Source organism: Bufo bufo, chromosome 8 (assembly GCF_905171765.1).
Source record: "Bufo bufo chromosome 8, aBufBuf1.1, whole genome shotgun sequence".
NCBI lineage: Eukaryota > Metazoa > Chordata > Amphibia > Anura > Bufonidae > Bufo > Bufo bufo.
This window is the reverse complement of record NC_053396.1, coordinates 53301041-53328025: the sequence shown is the minus strand read 5'-3', so window position 1 is coordinate 53328025 and position 26985 is coordinate 53301041. Positions and strand designations below refer to the sequence as shown.

The following is a 26985-nucleotide window of genomic DNA, read 5'->3' as shown; positions in this document are numbered from 1 at the left end:
GGATTTCACCAAGTCATCAAAAATCAACTAAATCCTAACAAAGTTCAATAACCAGATCAGGGACCAGGTCCTTACGAAGTATAGTATTTAGCCAACTCACTGTGAATTGGCTAAATACTATTTCAGTTAAGGACCTGACCACTAGGGGGAAAACCTGGTCCTTACCAGTGATAGTAAATAGCCGACTCAGTGTGAGCTGCCTATTTCCTATCACTGGTTAGGACCAGGTCCTTACGGAGTATAGTATTTAGCCAACTCCCTGTGAACTGGCTAAATACTATTTCAGTTCAGGACCTGACCACTAGGGGGCAAAAAGGTCCTTCCCGGTGATAGGAAATAGCCAGCTCACACTGAGTCGGCTATTTACTATCACTGGTAAGGACCAGGTCCTTACGGAGTATAGTATTTAGTCACAACCGTTAAACCAGATGGACAGGTCTTTCCCTGCATCTCCTTGGGGTCCTCAGGCACGTCCTCCAGGAGGCGGGCACTTCCTGCGCGTGGCACTCCCATCGTCCACTGCGGCTGGGCGTGCCTTCCTGTAGATGGCTGGTAGAAGCCCCGCCCCCTCTATGTCCCGGTGGCGACGGGAAGGATTCTGCAGCGCGGGCACGCAAGTAACGGGCGGCTTTTCATCTCTGGTCAGTGGCCACCTGTAATGCTGGGTGTTGTACCCGACTCCGTGCATGGGATACCATGTCCTCATTAGCACCGGCAGAGAGCTCCGGTTTGTGCCTCACTAGTGGCTTATCAGATGCGCATTATGACAGACATCTGATCAGAGCGGCCCCGCCCGCACCTTCTTACTGGTGGGACGGTCTGAATATTGGACTGTTCTCTACCTTGGGATTTACTGAAAAGAATGAATAATTATCCATTTAGAAAACTGCAGAGGTAGGCTACTTTTTGGGCACGCACCTGGCATTTAGAGGCGGAGAATAAGAAAGCCTATTTTTGTCATCACACCCCCAAATGACCGTGCTTCATTCCCCTATCACTTATTCTGTTACATGTTTTAGTACACCTTTTGGTTCAAATATTTTTTTTTAATATTTTCCTCTTCTAAAAGTGTCTTATAAAGTGAAAAATATGGTGTTTTTTTGTTAGTTTTTTTTTACCGTTGGGGGCATTGCATTATTGCTACTGCAATTTTTTAAATGGGTCTTTATTACCCATATGGAGCCCCGTTTTCTGCACAGCCTTGCGTTCCTCTAGTAGCAGGATCTACGTTTTCTCTTTTCTGTCTACCAGCTCAATGGATGGCTCCTTATCTCTGACATTATAAACACCTATTATAGCTCAGTTCTTACCGATAGGAATGTGGCTTAAAGGGGTTATCCAATTTCTGAAACAGCCCCCCCCCCCCCCATGTGCCAGGCCCCTCACAGGTAATATACTTACCCCACTCCCGGCGCCGCTTCTGGTCCCCGTGCCGCTGCTACTTCTCCCTGTACACGGATGAAAACATATGGAAGGGGGTGGAGAGCAGCCAATGGCAGACGGGGATGAGCCTCCCTAGCATGGCGGGTGACGCTAGGAAGGCTCGTCCTCGCCTGCCATTGATTGCTCCCCCTCAACACCGGATGTTTTCATCCATGTACAGGGAAATTGGGTAGCCACTTTAAGGCTCCATTCACACGTCCGCAAAATGGATCCGCATCCGTTCCGCAATTTTGCGGAACGGGTGCAGACTCATTCATTCTCTATGGGGACAGAATGGATGCGGACAGCACACAGTGCGCTGTCCGCATTTGCGGTGCGCGGCCCCGATCTTTGGGTCCGCAGCTCCGCAAAAAGATAGAGCATGTCCTATTGTCCGCAGCTTGCAGACAAGAATAGGCATTTCTATAGGGGATAACTTTTACCTACCGGAATACCCTTTTAACTCCATTCCTGACTATTTCTCAACCAACCTGTTTAAAGGGGTTTTCCAATTTATTTATTTTTTTTACTAATGACCTGTCCTCTGGTCATCATTATCTGATTGGCGGGGGTTCTGGGTGTTAGACCGTCACCAATCAGCTGTTTGAGAAGGCAGCAGTGCGCAAGTACATTATATAGCAGCTGTGCTTGGTATCACCGCCCAGCCCCATTCACTTCAATGGGGCTGAGCTGCACCTAGGCCATGTGACTGATGAACATGACGTCAAGCAGCCTTCTCAAACAGGTCGGACCCAGAGGTCGCACTACATTTTATTTATTTTTCAAAAATACTCCTCTTACCATTTTTGGGGAGTATTTTTAGTCAAGGAAGAGTACGAAAGTTGCAGTAATTCAAATAAATAATCCGTAGGCCTACATAATGTGTTGGAGGCTACGTTTGGGCCTCTGTTGCAGGTTCTGTCAGAGACTAGCCAAAAAAGCCTTCTATGCAGCACTTTATGTCTGTTAAAAAGACAGGATCCCGAACAGAAACTGAACAGATCCCATCATAGTCAATGGAGTTTGTTCAGCTCTGTGCCCGTTCCAGTACTTCCATGATTTTAGTTGTTCTGCTCATTATGGAGCAGAGCAACAGAAATAAATAGAGGTGGTGTGAACGCCCCCTAAGGCTGGGTTCACACCTGAGCGTATTCGGTAAGCGCTTTTTACAGGCGTTTTTATCGGGCGTTTTTTTTAAGGCGGAAACAAGCAAACGCCCATTTAGGCGCGTTCCAGCTGAAGTCTATGGGCGGGAACGCGCGACAATACGCCCCAAAGAAGCTCCTGTACTTCTTGGGGCGTAGGGCGTTTTACAGTGCGTTCGTAGGCACTGTAAAATGCTCAGGTGAGAACCATGCCCATAGGGAAACATTGGTTTTTGCCTGTTGAGAGTTTTACAGCGTGTAGGAACGCGCTGTAAAACGCTCAGGTGTGAACCTAGCCTAAGGCCCCTTTCACACGGGCGAGTATTCCGCGCGGATGCGATGCGTGAGTTGAACGCATTGCACCCGCACTGAATCCCGACCCATTCATTTCTATGGGGCTGTTCACATGAGCGGTGATTTTCACGCATCACTTGTGTGTTGCGTGAGAATCGCAGCATGCTCTATATTCTGTGTTTTTCACACAACGCAGGCCCCATAGAAGTGAATGGGGTTGTGTGAAAATCGCAAGCAAGTGCGGATGCGGTGCGATTTTCACGCACGGTTGCTAGGAGACAATCAGGATGGAGAGCCGATCATTATTATTTTCCCTTATAACATGGTTATAAGGGAAAATAATAGCATTCTGAATACAGAATGCATAGTAAAATAGCGCTGGAGGGGTTAAAAAAATAAAAAAAAATTTAACTCCCCTTAGTCCACTTGATCGCGATGCCGGCATCTCTTTCTGTCTCCTTTGCTGAACAGGACCTGTGGTGAGCATTCATTACAGGTAAAGGACCTGTGGTGACGTCACTCCGGTCATCACATGATCCATCACCATTGTAAAAGATCATGTGACGTACCATGTGATGACCGGAGTGACGTCACCCTGTAATGAATGCTCACCACAGGTCCTGTTCAGCAAAGAAGGAGACAGAAGAGATGCCGGGCTGCGCGATCAAGTGGACTAAGGTGAGTTAAATTATTATATATTTTTTTTTTTAACCCCTCCAGCGCTATTTTACTATGCATTCTGTATTCAGAATGTATTATTTTCCCTTATAACATGGTTATAAGGGAAAATAATAGCAATCTACAGAACACCGATCCCAAGCCCGAACTTCTGTGAAGAAGTTCGGGTTTGGGTACCAAACATGCGCGATTTTTCTCACGCGAGTGCAAAACGCATTACAATGTTTTGCACTCGAGTTCCCGTAACGCACCCGCACATTTTCCCGCAACGCCCGTCTGAAAGAGGCCTAAGGCCCCTTTTACACGGGCCTTGCGGGAAAATGTGCACATGCGTTACGGGAAAAACGCACAAAGAGGAGCATGCTGCGATTTTCACGCAACGCACAAGTGATGCGTGAAAATCACCGCTCATGTGCACAGCCCTATAGAAATGAATGGGTCCGGATTCAGTGCGGGTGCAATGCGTTCACCTCCCGCATTGCATCTTCGCGGAATACTCGCTCGTGTGAAAGGGGACTAAGAGGTCGGTATTTATGCAGGTAAACCATTGCTAATCTAAAGAACATCTCCCCCCCCCCCCCCCCCCCCTTCCATTCAGACCAGTTCCATGTCAATAACATCACTGACTCTCTCCAGCCTTTCCAACATACAGTCCTATGTAAATAACACTGCTCCTATCCCTGCAGGATAAGGTTAATGAGGCTACTTTCACATCTGCGTTTTTTGTTTCCGGTTTTGAGAACCAACAGAGGATCTCAAAACTGGGCCAAAACAGTACGGTTTTGGTCCAGTTTTCCATTCATTGTCATTGGGTACAAAACTGATCAGAATGCAAGCTGCAGTTTTGTGTCCGGTCTGCGTAACTAAAATCGGATCCGGCTTGAAAATCAAAGTAAGTAAATTGTAGCGTACCTGTTTTTTTGTTATCTAAACGCATGCATCTGGATGTATTTAATGGTACGGAAGTGTTTTTATTAACCACTTCACATCTGGGCCCTTTGCCCCCTTCCTGACCAGGCCTAATTTTGCAAAACTGACATATCTCACTTTATGTGGTAATAACTTTGGAACGCTTTTACTTATCCAAGCCATTCAGAGATTGTTTTCTCGTGACACATTGTACTTCATGATAGTCATAAATTTGAGTTAATATATTTCACCTTTTATTTATGAAAAAATTGCATGTCATTTTATTTTTTTAGGACATTAGAAGGCTTAGAATTTTAGAAGCAATTCTTAAAATATTTAAGAAAATTGCCAAAACCCACTTTTTAAGGACCAGTTCAGGTCTGAAGTCACTTTGTGGGGCTTACATAGTAACCCCATTGTAGAAACTACACCCCTCAAGTTACTTAAAACTGATTTTACAAACTTTAACCCTTTAGTTGTTCAACAAGAATTAAAGGAAAATGGAGTTCCAAGTTTAAAATTTCACTTTTTTGGCAGATAATAAATTTTTTTCTTTAACACATCGAGGGTTAACAGCCAAACAAAACTCAATATTTATTACCCTGATTCTGCGGTTTAGAGAAACACCCCACGTGTGGTCGTAAACTGATGTAAGGGCACACGGCAGGGTGCAGAAGAAAAGGATCGCCATATGGTTTTTGAAAGGCAGATTTTGCTGAACTGGTTTTTAGATGCCATGTCCCATTTAAAGCCCCCCTGATGCACCCTTATAGTAGAAACTACCAAAAAGTGACCCCATTTTGGAAACTAGGGGATAAGGTGCCAGTTTTATTGGTACTGTTTTGGGGTACATATGATTTTTAATTTCTCTATATTACGTTTTTTGTGAGGCAAGGTAACCCAAAAAATTTCTGTTTTGGTAGATCATGTGCTATTTTTATAGAACAGGTTGTTACGGACACAATGATATCAAATATGTCTATTTTCTTTGTTTGTTTCAGTTTTACATAATAAAGCATTTTTGAAAAAAGATTGTTTTTGTGTCTCCATATTCTGAACGCCATGTTTTTTAAATTTTTATGCTGATCATCTTGTGCAGGGGCTACCATTTTTGGGTACATATGATAACACTTTATGGGGCAAGGTGACCAAAAATTGGTTGTTTTAGCACAGTTTATATTTTTACAGAGTTCACCTGAGGGGCTAGGTCATGTGCCATTTTTATAGAGCAGATCGTTACGGACGTGGCTATGTCTAATATGTATACTTTTTCTTATTTATTTAAGGCTACTTTCACACTAGCGTTCGGGGCTCCGCTTGTGAGTTCCGTTTAAAGGCTCTCACAAGCGGCTCCGAACGGATCCGTCCAGCCCTAATGCATTCTGAGTGGATGCGGATCCGCTCAGAATGCATCAGTCTGGCAGCGTTTGTCCTCCGCTCCGCTCAGCAGGCGGACACCCGAACGCAGCTTGCAGCGTTCGGGTGTCCGCCTGGCCGTGCGGAGGCAAACGGACCCGTCCAGACTTACAATGTAAGTCAATGGGGACGGATCCGTTTGAAGATGACACAGTATGGCTCAATTTTCAAACGGATCCGTCTCCCATTGACTTTCAATGTAAAGTCAAAACGGATCCGTTTGCATTATCATGAACAAAAAAACAAAAAATTATTATTATTTTTTTTTTTGTTCATGGTAATGCAAACGGATCCGTTCTGAACGGATCTAAGCATTTGCATTATAGGTGCGGATCCGTCTGTGCAGATACCAGACGGATCCGCACCTAACGCAGGTGTGAAAGTAGCTTAGGTTTTACAGAGTAATAGCATTTTGGAAACCAAAAAAATGATGTTTTAGTGTCTCCATAGTCTGAGAGGCATAGTTTTTATTTTTTGACCGATTGTCTTAGGATCTAATTTTTTGCGGGATGAGGTGACAGCTTGATTGGTACTATTTTGGGGGGCACACGCCTTTTTGATCGATTGGATGGTGTTGCACTTTGTGATGTTAGGTGACCAAAAATGGCTTTTTTGGCCCTTTTCTCTTTTTTTTTTTTTTTTTTTTTTTTTTTTTTACGGTGTTCACCCGAGGGGTTGGATCATGTAATATTTTATAGAGCTGGTTGTTGCGGACGCGGCGATACCTAATATGTATACTTTTTATTTATTTATTTATTCCACTTTAACACAATAATAGCATTTTTTAAAACAAAAAAATGATGGTTTAATGTGTCCATGTTTTGAGAACTATATTTTTTTTGGGTTTTTTTTGCGGGATGAGGTGACTGTTTTATTGGTACCATTTTTTATTTTTTATTTTTTGGGACATACACCTTTTTGATAACTTCTTGTTGCACTTTTTGTGATGTAAGTTTGTGATGTAAGGTGACACTATTTATTTATTTTTATATATATATATATATATATATAAGTCTGCAGCACTCCTCAAATGTGCTATTTATTCACACATGTCATATACCGTAACAACGTTTCGGTTCTCTCACAGAACCTTTTTCAAGCCAAGTGAACCATAAAGTGCAACAGTGCTAATATATATACATCATGTAATCAATTCAAGCTATTAGTCATCCCATAAAAAGCGTGCACTCCCCCTTTAACAATGTTACAATTCATTCATTTTAAACTGCATCTCAGTGTGAACAGAGACAAATAGTGTTTGATGCATGTTCCACAGCAATCCATATATCATATCTGTGATGTTGATCATACAATTCATATATTCTAGTAGTGATATTACAATAAAGTGCATTAAAAACCTATGTGATTAAAAATACCTTGCTGGGGCATGTAATGATGTGTGTGAACTGTAAACTTATGGTTAAGGGATCGGTATTTACACATCCCGATACAGGAGAGACTTTTGACATCAAATATTACCTTACATGTGATTCATCTTGGGTAGTATATGATGGTGCCCATGCAAAATGCTCTACGTAAGGGAGACCACATGTGATATGAAAACCAGGTAACAATCACAGACAATCCATCAGAAATAAAAGAAAAGACCTACCGGTATCAAAGCAATTTATGGAAAAATATCATAAGGAGAATGAATTAAGATTCATGTGAAACCACTGGAAAGAGGTGGTGACAGGCTAGTGGTACTAAAGAAAAATGAGCTTAGATGGATTTTCCGTCTTGATACATTGAAGCCCAAATGTTGAATTCAGGGTAACTGGAGGTATGGTAGGCTAGCGCCCTGCCATTCATTGTTTGTAGCTTTGTGTATCCGTATTGCTGTACCAGGTGAACTTAACGTATGTTACATATAACTATAACTTTGCGAATAATGCTATAATATGATTATTCTACAGTTGGGGAATATGAATCGCGATATAGTGGAAAACATGGAAGCTGTTATGCTGGAACATCTAGCTGGATACAAGAATATGTAATAAGGAAGATTTCTAATGTGTGTATATATATATATATTTGCCCAAAAGATTGCCCTTAAACCAAATGCGTGTACCCGGGATGAGGACAGTCGATGATGCATGGGCGTGCGATGTGTTGGTTGGTCCGCGTGCACCTTTTGTGTGCGCTGGATGGGCCGACACTGCACTGATCTAGCGTCTCGATCATTTTTTTCTCCGCCCCGGGTGACGTCTAATAGATATGCACCACCCAGTAGGAGGGATATGGGTTGACACATGCGCACTAGATATCGGGAGACACGCTGAATACAGCGTGGAGCACCGCGACTTGAGATGAACTTTTATCTTCCTTATTGACTATATGAAATACAGCTTTAATGCCCCAGCAAGGTATTTTTAATCACATAGGTTTTTAATGCACTTTATTGTAATATCACTACTAGAATATATGAATTGTATGATCAACATCACAGATATGATATATGGATTGCTGTGGAACATGCATCAAACACTATTTGTCTCTGTTCACACTGAGATGCAGTTTAAAATGAATGAATTGTAACATTGTTAAAGGGGGAGTGCACGCTTTTTATGGGATGACTAATAGCTTGAATTGATTACATGATGTATATATATTAGCACTGTTGCACTTTATGGTTCACTTGGCTTGAAAAAGGTTCTGTGAGAGAACCGAAACGTTGCTATATGACGTGTGAATAAGGCTACTTTCACACTAGCGTTCGGGTGTCCGCTCGTGCGCACCGTTTGAAGGGGCTCACGAGCGGTCCCGAACGCATCCGTCTGGCCCCAATGCATTCTCAGTGGAGGCGGATCCACTGAGAATGCATCCGCCTGCCAGCGCTCAGCCTCCGCTCAGTGAGCGGACACCTGAACGCTGCTTGCAGCGTTCGGGTGTCCGCCTGGCCGTGCGGAGGCGAGCGGATCCGTCCAGACTTACAATGTAAGTCAATGGGGGCGGATCCGCTTGAAGATGACACCATATGGCTCAATCTTCAAGCGGATCCGTTCCCCATTGACTTACAATGTAAAGTCTGGACGGATCCGCTCAGACAACTTTCACACTTAGAAAATTTTCTAAGTTTTAATGCAGACGCATCCGTTCTGAACGGATGCGAACGTCTGCATTATCGGAGCGGATCCGTCTGATGAAACATCAGACGGATCCGCTCCGAACGCAAGTGTGAAAATAGCCTAAATGGCACTTTTTTTTCCCCATCTTTCAAGGAGTGCTGCGGACTTTTATTATTTGTTCATCATCCTGAATCGAGGGATTACCGCTGGCACCCATCTTTCAACCAAATTAAAGCAGTGCTGCCCGGCTTTTTATATATATATATATATATATATATATATATATATAATATATATATATAATTTTTTTTTTTCTTTATGGTGTTTGTCGGACTGGGTGGCTCATGTAATATATTTATAGAGCTGCGGCAAAACCAAATATGTCTATTTACATTTTTTATTTTTTATTTTTAAACATTTTCTTTTAATTCCTTACTTGTGGAATTTTTTTATTAATTTTTTGACATGTTAAACCTTTTTTTTTTTTTTTACACTTTGCGTCCCCCATAAGGTCATACAAGACTTCTGGGGGACATTTAACTTCGCTATACATTATACAACCCTGTACAGCCTCAGTGGAGGGCTGATCGAGGTCTGTATAAGACCTGACAGCTCCTGCACTCTCCTGGCCCCGGCGGCACATAGCGCTTCCTGATCTGTACACACAGCGCTTGTTGAACGCTTTGTATACACCGATATAGAAGGCAGAGACACCTGGGAACTGTCCCTGCCTTCTCTCTGGGTTGTCCTGCTGTCACTGACAGCAGGCAACCCGCTCTGCAGCTGCCATCTCTGAATGGACGTTCAGAAACGTCCATTCAGAGATAGAGATCCACCTCCCGGACGTTTATAGTCAACGGGCAGACGGAAGGTGGTTAAATGGAACCGGTCACCGGGATTTTGTGTATAGAGCGGAGGACATGGGTTGTTAGATCGCCGCTAGCACATCCGCAATATTCAGTCCCTATAGCTCTGTGTGCTTTTATTGTGTAAAAAAACGATTTGATACATTTGCAAATTAACCTGAGATGAGTCAGAGCTTGAAAATATGACACTTCTGGCGTCTCTAGCTTTCAAATTTTGGGGGGGCACACTGGGGGCCAGGACAAAAGTAGGGGGGGGAGCTATAACAATGATACATTTACACAAGTACGCTTAGAAATGCTACAATACTTTACAAAATACCTAAAACCGCAACAGGGAAGAAAAGTCCAGCTGTCTGTGGATGACACTTTTATAGAGAGGGGGATCTGTGGATGCCACATACCGTATATAGCATCTTATGCTATATGTGTCATCCACAGATCCACCCCTTGACGGTCATCCCCATTTCCCCCTCCATAACAGTGTCATCCACAGATCTCCCTCCCTATAACAGTGTTATCCACAGATCTCCCTCCCTATAACAGTGTTATCCACAGATCTCCCTCCCTATAACAGTGTCATCCACAGATCTCCCTCCCTATAACAGTGTCATCCACAGATCTCCCTCCCCGCCTCTCACAGGAGTGTACATATATAAAATAAACATATTTCACATGAACACTTACAGTTACTTGGCTTGGCCCTTGGGGATCTCGGACGCCACTTTAACACTTGGCCGGGGGCTCGGCGGAGCTGATGTTGTGTTTTATCCTAATGAGAAAGATTTCATAATAAGGATTTGGAGAAGGGGCAGAGGAATAGTAGAGCAGAGAGAGGCTGGTGCTGCTACTAGGGGGTCATACCATGGGGGAGTAATAAAACCCACCATAATGCCCCCCAGTAGAAATAATTCTCTTTATAATGTGCAAAACCTACCCCCTTATGCCCCCAGTTGAGCTAATGTCCCCCATAATGTGCCAGTATAAAATACCCCTATATAGTGCCCCCAGTAAATGCCCCCATAGTGCTCCTCTCCACCCTTCCTGCTAGTGCCCCCCATAATGTACCAGTATAAAATGCCCCATATATCGTGCCCCAGTAGATGCCCTCAGTGTCCCCCATAATTTGCAAGTATAAAATACCCCTTCTTAGTGCCCCCCGTAGATGACTCCATAGTACTCCTGTCTCCCCTTCTCCATAGTACCCATCATGTGTCCCAGTATAAAATGCTACTGTACAGAGCCCCCCATATAAAACACCCCTTCTTTGTGGCCTCAGTAGATGCCCCTATAGTGCCCACCAATAATGTGCCAGTAATAAGTGCCCTCAATAACGTGCAACTGCCAGTAACAAGAGCCCCCCCAATGTGCCAGTAACAAGAGCCCCCATCACGTGCCAGTAACAAGAGCCCCCATCACGTGCCAGTAACAAGAGCCCCCATCACGTGCCAGTAACAAGAGCCCCCATCACGTGCCAGTAACAAGAGCCCCCATCACGTGCCAGTAATAAGCCCCCCATCACGTGCCAGTAATAAGCCCCCCATCACGTGCCAGTAATAAGCCCCCCATCACGTGCCAGTAATAAGCCCCCCATCACGTGCCAGTAATAAGCCCCCCATCACGTGCCAGTAATAAGCCCCCCATCACGTGCCAGTAATAAGCCCCCCATCACGTGCCAGTAATAAGCCCCCCATCACGTGCCAGTATTAAGTCCCCCCCATCATGATGTGCCAGTATTAAGTCCCCCCCATCATGATGTGCCAGTATTAAGTCCCCCCCATCATGATGTGCCAGTATTAAGTCCCCCCCATCATGATGTGCCAGTATTAAGTCCCCCCCATCATGATGTGCCAGTATTAAGTCCCCCCCCATCATGATGTGCCAGTATTAAGTCCCCCCCATCATCATGTGCCAGTATTAAGTCCCCCTCATTGTAATAAGCCCCCCTCATTGTAATAAGCCCCACCCCCATTGTAATAAGCCCCCACAATGTGCCGGTAACACTATTGTAAAAAACAAACAAAAAAAAACAAAACACTTATTATACTTACCTCAGTGTCAGCGATGCAGACTCTTCCTGTGTCCCGCGCTGTAAGGCTCAGGCGGCGCGATGACGTCATCGCCCCGCCTGCGCCGGCCTCTGATAGGCTGCAGGCACTAGGCCGGCAGCCTATCAGAGGAAGGGACACTCCTCTCCCTCCCCTGCACCTCCGCTGGCACAGGCAGATTACGAAGGAGATGAGCGCAATGGAAGCGCTCATCTCCCTGTGCCCGGCGGCGGCTCACTTGGGGGGGCATTTTAGTTGGGGGGGCACAGCATGATGTAGGGGGGGGCGTGGCCCCCCCCCTGGTGACGCCACTGCTCTTCTCTGGTCACAGAAGTAAGATATGACTCTTATGTTAATTTGCCTATGCATCAAATAGTTTTTTTTTTACACAATAAAAGCACACAGAGTTATGGAGACTGGGTATTGCGGATGTGCTAGCAGCCATCTAGCAACCCATGTCCTCAGCTCTATACACAAAATCCCGGTGACAGGTTCCCTTTAAGCTTTTGAGATCCTGTGCCAGATGTCAAAACTTGAATAAACAATGGTGATGTGAAAGTAGCCTAAGCTGCTGGGAGAGGTCTGGAGTGAATGCACAGCAGGCTATTATAGCCAAGTGATAACGTACCGTCCAATGTACAGTGTATCTTCCCTGTATTTCATCACTTGGCTATAATAGCCTGCCTGTATTCACCCCAGACCCCACCCCAGTCAGGCACCCTGACCAACATTAAAGGGTAACTACACTTTTTTATTTTTGATGTGTCATAAACACTTATCAAAAGAGCTGATTGATCTCTGGAACAAGAAGTCAGAAGCGCTCAGCCGAGTGCTGCTTCTGCTTGATTCTGAGCTCAATACTGAGAACGGTCTCAATAGAAAGTCAATGAGACCATCTTCAGTATCGCACTCCGCAGTGAGGAGAAGCAGCACGTGGCTGAGCGTTTGACTCCTCATTCTAGAGATCAGCGGGAGTCTCAGTGCTGGGACGCACAGCTTTTTATATGTCCCTATATCATATAAAATGTTTCAAAAACTAGACCCTACTGCCCACCAGGAGGCCTCTTGCCCTGCCAGGCGCCACCCCATGAAGATCATGCTCTTGCTGTATGGGGCTGGTTATTTCAGGCATCACTGTGCTTCATAGCACGCCCTGTGCTCATGAATGACAGGGAAAGGATACGCATTAGACTATTTTAGGGATTAAAGTGGCCTGAACAGGCGTTATTGCGATCTCTGGTTTGACCAGCACTAATCAGATACTGATGACCTATTCAGAGGATAGATCATCAGTCAATAAAACTTGGGAAACCCCTTTAAAGCGGTTGTCCGGGTTCAGAGCTGAACCCGGACATACCCATAATTTCACCCAGGCAGCCCCCCTGCTGTTGGCATCGGAGCATCTCCTGCTCCTATGCGCTCCCTTGTCTTGCGCTAAATCGCGCAGAGCACGGGCTCTTTTGTTTACAGTAACACACTGCTGGGCCGTTTTACTGGCTAGGGCAGCGCTAAAGACTGCCATCAGTGTGTTAATTCATAGTTTTGATGCCTTCGTGGTCATGAGAATGGAGAGGGCTCTTTGAGTGAGAGGGTGTGTCCAAGCTTTTGGTCTGTGCTGTATATATATGCTGTGAACTGTGAATAGTAATGCTTTCTAGTGCAAATGTTTAGTTTTTCTAGTGTAATGCTTTAGTTTAAATGTCAGTTCTTATTCCTCTAGTCCATGGCATCTAGGATTGCTCCAAACAACATTTCATTGTATTGTACATTGTATTACATTGTATTGTACAGTGACAATAAAGGCATCTTATCTTATCAGTGCCGACGACGTCACCGGGCTTCCTGGCAGCCCCATGGAGAGCCCGGTACATCACCGGAACTCCTGAAAATGCCTTTAGCGCAGGGCAAAGGAGAGTATCGGAGCATGAACTGCTCCGATGCTCAAGTCAAGGGGGGCTGCCTGGGTGAAAATGGAGGTATGTTCGGACAACCCCTTTAAGCTACAGAAATATTATACTAATAGTCTACATAAACTACACTAAATACTGTTTACACTATATCAAAAAAGCAGTCCACCATAAACTGCACAGACACTCTCTGTTCATCCTTGTACTAGAAACACACGGAATCCAAAATGAATCTACTTCACGTATATACTGTTCATTCCCCATCTAATGCTACTTTCACATCTGCACTTTGGTTTCCGGTTTTCAGATCCCGCAGAGGCTCTCAAAACCGGTCCAAAACAGTTCCAGCTAGCATCGGTTTTGTGTCTGGTCACAAAACGGAATGCCAAAACGCTGATGTGAAAGTAGTCTAAGATGCACAGGGAATTCAGTAAACCCCTATATGTGGAAAACTAACTGTTTATGTTCATTCCACTATAAATTACACTTATCACATTCATTCCCTGTCTAGGAAGCACAGGCAATTTAGTATACACCTGTATATGTGTAATGTGTTATTACGGTATAACCTACATACGCAGTATATCCTGTTTTTCATGTGTAAGAGGCACAGGGAGTTCAGTATACACCTGTATATGTGTAATGTGTGTTCATTACGGTATAACCTACATGCACAGTATATCCCGTTCATTCCATGTGTAAGAGGCACAGGGAGTTCAGTATACACCTGTATATGTGTAATGTGTGTTCATTACGGTATAACCTACATGCACAGTATATCCCGTTCATTCCATGTGTAAGAGGCACAGGGAGTTCAGTATACACCTGTATATGAGGAATTTGTATTCATTCCAGTATAAACTACACATATAGCCTATTCATGCCCTGTCTGCGAAGCACAGGAAATGTAGAATTTATTGTTTATGTTTATGCTAAATGTTATGTTTATGCTAAATGTGTTTATGCTATTTATGTGTTTATGCTGTTTATGCTAAATGTGTTCATTTTATCTCTAACGAATACAGAACACTGATTATACCCCTCTCTATAGCTCTACAAATTGATATTATTAATTCCCTATCTTCATCCTTTTTAGTACGGTATGTCCTGTCAAAAATGTATGTATGATCTATTGGCAGCAACATAGTATATACTATTGCTACTAGGGGTGCACCGAAATGAAAATTCTGGACCGAAACCGAAAATTCAGGATGCCCTTGACCGAAAACCGAAACCGAAACTGCCTTTTTGCCCAAATACTTTTAAAATACTTTTTTTTTAAATAATTTTATTAATAATTCTTTTTCATGAATTTAATAAATCATATTATATAACATGGTGCTTCCTCATACACAAGTGATTGTACAAAACAATTGTTATGGGGGGACACTGTTATGGGGGGAATCTGTGGATGACGGACACTGTTATGGGGGGAATCTGTGGATGACGGACACTGTTATGGGGGGGATCTGTGGATGACGGACACTGTTATGGGGGGGATCTGTGGATGACGGACACTGTTACGGGGGGGATCTGTGGATGACGGACACTGTTACAGGGGGATCTGTGGATGACGGACACTGTTACAGGGGGGGGATCTGTGGATGACGGACACTGTTACAGGGGGGGGATCTGTGGCTGGCACTGTTACAGGGGGGGGATCTGTGGCTGGCACTGTTACAGGGGGGGGGGATCTGTGGCTGGCACTGTTACAGGAGGGGATCTGCGGATGGCACTGTTATGGGCTGGGGGGATCTGTGGGTGGCACTGTTATATATGTGCCATCCACAGACCCCCCAGCCCATAACAGTGCCATCCACAGATCGCCCCCCCCCCGCTGCCGCCAGTATACAAATATAAGATGTTATATTCATTTATTGGTTATTAAACTTGCCCCCTCAGTCCTATTACTACCTTACATCCTAATCGCTTCTGTAGAATTTAGGCAGCCCAAGCCGGGCGGCCGGCGCGTTTCTCAATGACGTCACTTCGCTGCGCCGCCGGCTTCATTCAGGCACATGACAAGAGTTACGCTGCCGGCTTGGGCTGCCTGAATTCTACAGATGCGATTAGGATGTAAGGTAGTAATAGGACTGAGGGGGCATGTTTAATAACCAATAAATGAATATGACATCTTATATTAGTATACCGGAGCGGTGGGGCGGGGCTATCATATTTTCTGCCGATATGTACCAATATCGGCCGAAATGGATTAGGCCCATTTTCGGCCGCCGGAATTTCGGTGCACCCCTAATTGCTACACTTAGTCGTTTACCAGCCCTTTTATCTATCGTAATCTAGTGGATTACTACTGGGGGTGATTGGACCTCTTTCTGGTGTCTGTGCAGGTATCTTATTATATTGTGCCTGTTTTGTTTTGTTTTTTTGTGTAAATTTTATTGAGAATCAAACAATTATTTTCCATACATCTTCAACATCATTATTACTTTTCTTCCTTTTTACCCCTACCCGTAATACCCTCCCTACCCACCCTCCCCTTTGCGATGCGTGTCTCTAGCGAGGAGTCAAGACGACGAAGACTAACATTTCCAAACACCCTATATCCTAGTCCATTTATCCTCTATATTTCACTGTTTATAAAGAACCTTCTCATATCTTTTTATCTTATTCACCAAGTTTAACCATGTAGTTAAATTTGGTATATTCCGTGAATACCAGACCCGTGTGATCAGGAGTCTTGCCAGAAACATTACTTTTAACAAAATAATCTTTTTATCTTTATGGCAGTTTACTTTAGAGAGATCCCCCAGTATCCAACATTCAGCATTAAAAGGGATCACTACTTTAAATTTTTCGGTAATACCCATGTCAATTGCTCCCCAATACTCTTTTAATTCTATACAAAGCTAGAACATGTACAAAAAATCTGCCCCAAATGAATCACACAGTGGACAATTAGATCTATTTCTCAAACCACATCTGTTAAGCCATAATGGCTTGACATATATATTCTATGTAAAATATTAAATTGAACCAAGATCTGGTTAAAGTTGTGAGATGCTAATCTTAAATTAGACACTACATTTTCCCATTCATCTAGTTGTATCGTTGGACTTTCAGTTCCCCAAGCTTTTTGACCGTGAGAACTAATATTATTAAATAGTGCTTTAACTAATAATCTTTAAAGTTGAGCAATCCAAACACTGTGACCTAGATCCCCCATTATTCATTTAAGGGTGTAGAAGTCTCTATACCTAGCAAAGATTTTTCTTCAAGAATAGAAAGTGCCGAATAAAGCTGAAAGTACCTAAACCTTAATAAATTAAGACATATTTTCTTTTTGCGCTAACTCCAATAAGGAAAATATATCTCCTTTCCTCACCACTTGTGCAACATAAAAAATAATTTTTTTTTGCCTGTACTGATCCCCTACTAATTCATCTAAAACCTGTAAATGATAATTGTGCCAAAGGGGTGTACAAAATAAGGATCCCTTTATTCCCAGCCATCCTCTAATAGTGCACCAGGACCTACTGAACAGTTTCCGTGTCTCATCATAAACCTGCCACTCATTAGATATTTGCCCAGATTCCAATAAAGTAAACATGTTATCATAACGAGATCTTCTCACCAAATTCCTACATAGTTGTCTTTTCTTCCATTGGAAATATAGCCATAACTGAGCCAATACAAAATGACCCTTGAAATAAGGAAGGTTCAATCCTCTTTTTTTTTCTATCAGCTTATAAAGATGTTCCACTTTAAGTCTTACACGCTTTCTTCCCCAAAGAAGATCATTAATAATTCCCTCAATTAATTTAAAAAATGTATCCTCAATCCATATTGGGGAATTCCTGAGAATATAAAGGAGCTGGGGTAAAATCACCATCTTAACTAGGGATATTCTATCGGCTCTAGATAGAGGAAGTCTAAGCCATATTGCAATTTTAGACCTCAGTTTACATATCAAAGGGTTCAAATTAAGTCTTCAGTCTTGGGGGAAATCATCATACCCAAATAGTCAAAGGAGTCAGAGATCTTCAGCATACTCAGGGGTCCTTTACTGGGAAGTTCATATCTATCTAAGGCATATGACCAGTTAATATAACTCTTGGGAGTGTAACATTAGTATTATGTATGAAGAATAATCATCTGCATATAGCGAAATGTGGTCCTCTCTTCCTAATGTCCCAAACCCTAAATCCCAGAATCTTATCTCACCCTAGCTGCAAGAGGCTCAATATAAATATCTAAAAGTATTGGGGAGAGGGGGAACCCTTGACGGGTACCTCTAGCGTAATCATATATATAAACCTAGCACGAAATCCCTTTTTTTTTTTTTTCTAAAACCTTCCAGAGGAATCTCCACTCCACCCTGTCAAATGCCTTAGAGGCATCAAGAGACAGGATGGAGCAAGAAGCCCGTCAAGAAGATTGCAGATTGGCAAACAAGCGATTGAGATTATAGTGTGTGCCCTTATTGGGAATAAAGCCATTCTGATTAGGATGTATAATTGATGTAATAACCTTAACAAGCCTCATAGCCAGGACCCTGGTGAAAAGCTTCACATCCATATTTAATAATGAAATCGGCCTATATGGCTCCATATCCAGGGGGTCCTTGCCTTTTTTTTTTTTTTTGTATTAATATTATCACAGCTTCTGACATTGATTGCGGAAGGGTACCATCATCCAATGATTCAGTAAACACCCTCAATAGACAAGGGAGAATAACCACCCTATATTTACGATAGAATTCATATGGGAATCCATCTGAACCAGGGGAGGAGTTTCCCGAGCATGCTTTTAATGCTGCCTCTAACTCATACAGGGAAAGATCAAGAGATTCTCTTTGGGTGTCTGTGAGGACCAGTTAAAGAGATGTTGTCCAAATAGACATCAATCATTTCATCTAACAAAGGTTCCTTTTATATACTCTTGATCTTCAATTATCCCTTCAGATGAGCGAATACTTAGTATTTCATTTATTTATTTTTTTATCCTGATTCGAGATCACACTGGCTAGTAATTTCCCTGGGCCACCTGATTCAGCAAAATATCTTTGTCCCCTAAAAAAACGTCTCTGCTGGGCCTTATCCAGGAGGAAGTTGGAGTATTCCTGACTGGCATTCTCCATAATTTCCCGGTTTTCTTCAGTTTTATTTCTGGAGAATTCCATCATGGCACCTGCCGCTGCTCCTTTTAAATTACTTTCTTTTATACCATACCCCCTTTCTTAAATTAGAGATATTACTAACAAATACCCCCCTAATAAAGGCCTTAAAGGAATCCTATACCAATTGGGTTTTTGCTGACTTATAATTAATATCCCAGAATCGGACAAACTCCTGTTCCATCATTTTCTGAGATCCAGTGGGGGTTTAATCTAAAGGAGGTTTTACCCTATGTTTATTGTCCGCCGTTGATACCTCCCTACAAGGCACCATACATCAACAAAGCCTGATTCCTGACAGAATCTAGCCAAGGGGGACCCTTGTACAGGAGTCTGGATGTCAGCCCCTATCAGTCCCTGGGTTTATAACACAATTAAAATCTCCATTGATTAGTGAGGGACACTCGGGCCAATGATCAATGAAGTTAACCTTCATTGATCATTGACCTGAGTGTCCCTCACTAGTCAATGGAGATTTTAATTGTGTTATAAACCCAAAGAATTAGGTATTTCAAGACAGAAGGGTGGGGAAATATAAATAAAAGCCAAGATGCATAACTGACCACTCCTTAACATTCTTTTATGTTATCGGTGTTTGATACAGTAAATGATATTGCGTATGCTTTGTGTGTGCAGGTATTGCCTTTTATTGTCCTGGGTGAACCCCTGATGAAGCTGTGCTAGCGGCATATGCATGGGGACTCTTCCACAGCTCTCTTAGTGTGAGGTTGTTTTTTATTATTTGTGCTTACAACTTATTCTATAGCTTTACATTGGTTTTTGCCTTATCAGGGGTTTGGGATGTGGTCTTCGGAGTCATTATTTATGAATTGATGCTCCTCAAGAATTCTGTATATTTGAAATGGAACCTTTCATCAATTTTATGTTAAACTCACCAAGGACAGCATAAAGTAATGAATGACAAATGTGCTGATTTCAGTGGTGTGTGACTCATGAGTTAAAAGTAAGTGGTTGCCGAAAACCAGCATCATAATCATTGCAGCCCAGGCCTTGAAAAGAGTCAATTCTACCTATGAAGTCAATTATTCGTACGTTCCTGCTCTGTGCCCATCTGATGATCATCGACAGTCTTCTCATTACTTTTCTCCCTAGAAGAGAACTGCAAATCATCAGCAGATGGGTGGGGAGAGCAGGAGCTTATAAATAAGTCTGACTCTTCTCAGGTAGATTTGACTCTTTTCAAGACCTGAGCTGCAATGGTTTTAATGGTGGTTCTTGACAACCATTTACTTTTAGCTTATCAGTGACACACCGCTGAAATCAGCTAGTCGGTCACTACTTTATGCTGCTCTGAGTGAGGGCAGCATAAAGTTGGTGACAGGTTCCCTTTAAAGGCTATTTGCACCTTCGAGGGCAATTTTTTTTTAGAATTGCATTTTACTCATTTTATGCTAAAATAATTTTTTCAATTGGTCTTTATTAAAAATATTGAGCCATTCTGTCACAAGGGGATAACTGTTTGTCTAATTGTGTGGTACTTTTTACTTTTACATTGTGCGGGTCATCTAATAACCCTTATCTCTAATTTACTAAGACATGATACTAAGACGCTTATTTAAGTCACATTCTTATCAGTAAGATAAGAACTGAGGTATAATTAGCGTTTATAATGTCAGAGAGCAGAGATAAGGAGCCCGTCAGCTCCCCAACTGACAGAAAAGAGAGAAAATCCACAGGCTGCTTCTAGAGCAGGCATGGCCAACTTTAGGCACTCAAGCTGTTGCAAAACTACAACTCCCAGCATGTCCATACTACCTATAGCTATCAGCTTACAGCAGGGCATAGTGGGAGTTGTAGTTTTACAAGGCTGGAGAGCCGCAAGTTGGCCATGCCTGTTTTAGAGCATCTTAGCTATGTACAGAAAAAAGGACTCAAAAGCTTAAAGATTTTTAGCTCCAAATGAGTACAATGCAATATTTAAAAAAATATTTGCTCCCAAAGCTGTACATAGCCTTTAAAGGGCTTCTGTCACCCCACTAAACCCTCGCCTCCTGAGCACTCCCTCAGTGCGTCTGCGCCGATGACGTCTTCTCTTTCGGTGACGTTATCGGCGCAGGCGCACTGAGGGAGTGCTGAGGAGGCGAGCCTCCTTATCTCAGAGCGCCTGCGCCGAATCAACACAGGCGCGCGATTTTTGAAAATGCTGACAGGGCCAGCCGGGAGAGGAGATCGCGGCTGGCCCTGTCAATCAACAGGAGGAGGGGGCGGTTTTTTGCGGCTGCTACCAGCAAGTAGACGCCCTACTTGCTGGTAGACAGGTAATTAGCATATTATAAAAGTAAGTTTTTTGACATATCTACTGAACGAAAATGATTAATAACATAATGTATTGATATATTGCAGGATAGGCATTATAAGTACACAAAAAAAAAAATTCGTTTAGTGGGGTGACAGAAGCCCTTTAAGTGTTTTTAACTTGTTTATTTTTGTCTCGGATGACATTAATAAAATTAGTATTTTGTAAAGTTTTTTTAATTTGGTGTGCTCCATTTATTCATGTGGGCTGTGGTTTTCTAATATACACTGCTCAAAAAAATAAAGGGAACACTTAAACAACACAATGTAACTCCAAGTCAATCACACTTCTGTGAAATCAAACTGTCCACTTAGGAAGCAACACTGAGTGACAATCAATTTCACATGCTGTTGTGAAAATGGGATAGACAACAGATGCAAATTATAGGCAATTAGCAAGACACCCCCAATAAATGAGTGGTTCTGCAGGTGGTGACCACAGACCACTTCTCAGTTCCTATGCTTCCTGGCTGATGTTTTGGTCACTTTTGAATGCTGGCAGTGCTTTCACTCTAGTGGTAGCATGAGACGGAGTCTACAACCCACACAAGTGGCTCAGGTAATGCAGCTTATCCAGGATGGCACATCAATGCGAGCTATGGCAAGAAGGTTTGCTGTGTCTGTCAGCGTAGTGTCCAGAGCATGGAGGCGCTACCAGGCGACAGGCCAGTACATCAGGAGACGTGGAGGAGGCCGTAGGAGGGCAACAACCCAGCAGCAGGACCGCTACCTCCGCCTTTGTGCAAGGAGGAACAGGAGGAGCACTGCCAGAGCCCTGCAAAATGACCTCCAGCAGGCCACAAATGTGCATGTGTCTGCTCAAACGGTCAGAAACAGACTCCATGAGGGTGATATGAGGGCCCGACGTCCACAGGTGGGGGTTGTGCTTACAGCCCAACACCGTGCAGGACGTTTGGCATTTGCCAGAGAACACCAAGATTGGCAAATTCGCCACTGGCGCCCTGTGCTCTTCACAGATGAAAGCAGGTTCACACTGAGCACATGTGACAGACGTGACAGAGTCATGAGACGCCGTGGAGAACATTCTGCTGCCTGCAACATCCTCCATCATGACCGGTTTGGCATTGGGTCAGTAATGGTGTGGGGTGGCATTTCTTTGGAGGGCCGCACAGCCCTCCATGTGCTCGCCACAGGTAACCTGACTGCCATTAGATACCGAGATGAGAACCTCAGACCCCTTGTGAGACCATATGCTGGTGCGGTTGGCCCTGGGTTCCTCCTAATGCAAGACAATGCTAGACCTCATGTGGCTGGAGTGTGTCAGCAGTTCCTGCAAGACGAAGGCATTGATGCTATGGACTGGCCCACCCGTTCTCCAGACCTAAATCCAATTGAGCACATCTGGGACATCATGTCTCGCTCTATCCACCAACGTGATAGACTGTCCAGGAGTTGGCAGATGCTTTAGTCCAGGTCTGGGAGGAGATCCCTCAGGAGACCGTCCGCCACCTCATCAGGAGCATGCACAGGCGTTGTAGGGAGGTCATACAGGCACGTGGAGGCCACACACACTAATGAGCCTCATTTTGACTTGTTTTAAGGACATTACATCAAAGTTGGATCAGCCTGTAGTGTGTTTTTCCACTTTAATTTTGAGTGTGACTCCAAATCCAGACCTCCATGGGTTGAAAAATTTGATTTCCATTTTTTTTTTTTTTGTGTGATTTTGTTTTCAGCACATTCAACTATGTAAAGAACAAAGTATTTCAGCAGAATATTTAATTCAGATCTAGGATGTGTTATTTTTGTGTTCCCTTTATTTTTTTGAGCAGTGTACATTGGTTTTTGCACTTGGAGCACCCAGTACATTTCGATTTGCTCGAGGTGCTTGCTTTTTATTATAACATTATATTGTGCCGTGTTTCCATGATGTCATTTGGGAAGATTTATCAATAATATATGCCAGAGAACTGGCATGAAAAGTTGAAAACTGCAGGTTTGGCATTTTTTTTTTTTTAACACCACTTGCCCAAATTGTTTTGCACAAGTGGTATTTCTCCCCTGGCCCCTATCATTTACAACAGTTTTCTGTCATCAAACAAATCTATGCTAGTCACAGGCTAGCGTACATATCTGTATAGGAACATGTACTGCTGGATGCTGCGTCTAATTTATGGCCAGGTGTGGTGTACATCAGTCTATGATAAATGTGCCCTATTAACTTTAGGCCATTCTTAACATCTTTTTATATTGTCTATGTTCTGCTACATAAAGTGCTATTGTGTATGGTTTATGCTCTATGTCCCGTAATGAACTGTGGTTGAATACCACAGGGAAATGCATTGGGACTCAGGACATTTTCTCCATTTCTTTGAAACATATGCTTTCGCATGTTCTGTCCAGTATTATCAATTTGGCCATTGTACATGTAAGTACTTATAGTTTTGACTGACAACGGTTAACAGTGACTTGTTGGTTGTTCTCTGTGTGTCAGTGGGATTCCAGGGTAGAATAGGAGGTTCCTGACACGGGATCAGCCCTATTGTGGCAGACATTCGAGAGACCTTAGAGAGAGCTTTCTCTTCTCCAGCCTGTCCCACTTGTTTAATATTTTATGCCTACACGTGAGGGATTTCAATAATTATAATAAAGGTTATGTCTTCATGGTGGTTGTTCTGTTAATAAATAGAAAGTGTAAGTGCAGAATGGTATATGCTGGAGTAGCTACACACTTGTCAATAGTTTTTCCTGGTAAAGTGAAATATACCTGGAATAGGCCATACTTTAAAGGGGTTATTCTGGAAAAGATAATGATCTATCCTCATGATAGGTCATCCTTATCACATTGGCGGGAGTCCAGAGGATAGGTTATCAGTATAAATTACCAGATAACCCTTTTAAGGGTTTTCCAAGAGTTTCTAACTGATGACTTATCCTCTGAATAGGGGATCAGATACCCAGGGCACCAGCCACTGCCTTCTCCGTGCTCGCGAAGCGCCGTACATTTTATAGAGGCAGTGCTTGGTATCGCAGCTCAGCCCCATAGAAGTTGCTGCTAGGCCACATGATATCACTGGCCTAGGAAAAGCTGTGAGAATCCTGATAGGTCATCAGTTGTAAACCTCAGAAAATCCCTTTAAGTTGAAAGAAAAAACTAGTGCTGTGGACAGTTTTCTGACTGTGGTTACAAATAAAGGGCAATTACTGTTGTAATCACTTAATGGTTTACCATGACTGTTTGCAACTTTTATTTAATTGTCGTTTTCTCACTATCTTAGATGATCACCGTGTTTTCTGAAGAATTATGTTGACAAAATCTATCAGCGAGATATAGGACATCTTCAAATTCTGCAGAAATGAGTGGAAAATCTTTACTGCTCAAAGTCATATTATTGGGGGATGGTGGCGTTGGAAAAAGCTCCCTTATGAATCGATATGTAACTAACAAGTTTGACTCTCAAGCATTTCACACAATTGGAGTTGAGTTTCTTAATCGGGACCTTGAAGTTGACGGCAGGTTGGTGACTCTGCAGATATGGGACACAGCTGGTCAAGAACGCTTTAAGAGTCTTCGCACTCCCTTCTACAGAGGAGCTGACTGCTGTCTACTTACATTTAGCGTGGACGACAGACAGAGTTTTCATAATCTCAGTAACTGGAGAAAGGAATTCACATTTTATGCAGATGTTAAAGAACCTGAACATTTTCCTTTTGTTGTTTTAGGCAACAAACTTGACAAGAATGAAAGAGAAGTTAGCACAGCTGAAGCACAAGCATGGTGCAGTGAAAATGGGGGCTACCCCTACCTAGAAACAAGTGCAAAGGATGACACAAATGTTACTGGTGCATTTGAAGAAGCAGTAAGACAAGTTTTGGCCATGGAAGAACACATGGACCATACAGTGTTTGGGCATACTGTAGACCTTCATAGTGATGACCATTCAAGGTCACTGTGCTGCTAAAAGAAGTGCATTGCAGTTGGCAAGTCAGAAATCTGTCAGAACACAGAAACTGGTAGTAGGAAATCAGAGTACTGCTTAAAAAATAGGAGTAAAGGTTCTTAGAATTGATGGTGTTTAAAGGACTGTAAATCAGTGTTGGCACAAAAAGGTTGGATATTCTTATTCTACGGCTACTTTCACACTCGCGTTTTGGCGGATCCATCATGGATCTTCAAAAACGGATCTGTTACAATAATACAACCGCATGAATTCGTCATGAACGGATCCGTTTGTATTATCTGTAACATAGCCAAGACGGCTCCGTCATGAACTCCATTGAAAGTCAATGGGAGACCGATCAGTTTTCTAATGTGCCAGATTGTGTCGGAGAAAACTGATCCGTCCCCATTGACTCACATTGTGTACCAGGACGGATCTGTTTGGCTCAGTTTCGTCAAGCGGATGGCAAAACGCTGCAGGCAGTGTTTTGGTGTCCGCCTCCAGAGTGGAATGGTGACTGAACGGAGGCAAACTGATGCATTCTGAACGGATACTTTTACATATCAGAATGCATTAGGGCAAAACTCATCCGTTTTGGACCGCTTGTGAGAGCCCATGACGGATCTCGCAAACGGAAAGCCAAAACGGGAGTGTGGAAGTAGCCTAACGCAGAGATCAGCGACCTTCGGCACTTTAGATGCTGTGAAACTACGACTCCCAGCATGCAAACATTCTCGGCTGTTCTCACAACTCCCACAGAAGTGAATGGAGCATTCAGAACATCTGGGGTGCAGGAGGTTGCGGATCCCTCTTCTAATGTTTCCAGAGGTAGTATGCCTCAAATTCTGAATGCTTTGGCTTTGTGTAAATAACAATTTTACATGCTGAAAGGTAGCCAAAGTTCTATTATTTAGTGATTTTTTTTTTTTTCTGTCACTTTTTGTAGCTAATAGCATTTAAGTAACTACATATAATTATTTATTGTGTATCTTACAGGATGAAGATTTTTTTTGTGACGATAAGAAAACCCTATTTTATGTCCCATATTCCAAATAAGGCTCCTTTCACATCACCGTTTCTCCTTTCCATTCTCCGCCTCCGTTGAGGAGCAGGAGAACGGAAAGGACGGATTCTGCAGATAACTAAGTGTAACGGAGCCTAAAGACCCCATAGACTATAATGGGGTCTGTTCGGTGTCCGCTCAGAATATGATTTTTGAGCGGACACCGAACGGACCCCATTATAGTCTATGGGGTCGTTACGCTCAGTTAGGTCTCAGTTATCTGCAGAATCCGTCCTTTCCGTTTTCCTGCTCCTCAACGGAGCCGGAGAACGGAAAGGAGAAACGCTGATGTGAAAGAAGCCTAACACCTTTTGAAAATCTGCTCCAATTGCCCTCTGCTGTCTTTTGTCTGTCTGTGAGGATCCCTTGGCATAGATCAAGGGTGCAAGGACCAGAGAGAAACAGTTTGCAGCCCTCATCCTGCTGTACAGAAACACACCTGATCAGGGGACATATTATGTGGAAAACTATATATATATATATATATATATATATATATATATATATATATAAAAAGATAAAAATCAACATAAAGAGAAGGAATAAAAACTCTTGCACCAACCAAAACCGTTGCCATTCTCTCCTATTAAAACGACACAAAATAGGGAACAAATTTTAATAATGTCAATTTGCATATTCAAAGAGCTATAGTTTAAAGAAAAATGAATTTTAAGAAAAGTTTGCACAGTTTTCCATAGATAAAACTAAAAATTAAAAAAGTTAAAAATATTATATTAAAATGCCTTATGTGTCATGTTATAGAAAAAAATATTTTGATACTTAAACAGATAAAGTTACAACCACCACATGCGCTGAATCA

The 26985-nt window shown here is 42.9% G+C and overlaps 1 protein-coding gene and 1 long non-coding RNA gene across 4 annotated transcripts; one reads left to right on the top strand and one right to left on the bottom strand.

Annotated features, from left to right (window-relative positions):
- Positions 1-563: 563 nt before the first annotated feature.
- Positions 564-25411, top strand: RAB9B (RAB9B, member RAS oncogene family). Of its 3 annotated transcripts, none has more exons than XM_040404754.1 (2): positions 564-641; positions 24440-25411. In XM_040404754.1, exon 2 carries the CDS (start codon positions 24518-24520, stop codon positions 25121-25123), a length of 606 nt encoding a protein of 201 aa, XP_040260688.1. In that variant the 5' UTR covers positions 564-641; positions 24440-24517; the 3' UTR covers positions 25124-25411. The 3 variants fall into 3 exon arrangements, with proteins under 3 accessions (XP_040260688.1, XP_040298795.1, XP_040260687.1); XM_040442861.1 differs by lacking the exon at positions 564-641 and adding an exon at positions 758-893 and having other exon boundaries at positions 24437-25411; XM_040404753.1 differs by lacking the exon at positions 564-641 and adding an exon at positions 19401-19606.
- On the bottom strand, positions 13389-26668 carry LOC120977031. Its single transcript, XR_005773811.1, has 2 exons — positions 26634-26668; positions 13389-13471 (listed from the first exon to the last, which is right to left on the bottom strand). It is a non-coding gene; the product is annotated as an uncharacterized LOC120977031 (long non-coding RNA).
- Positions 26669-26985: the final 317 nt, after the last annotated feature.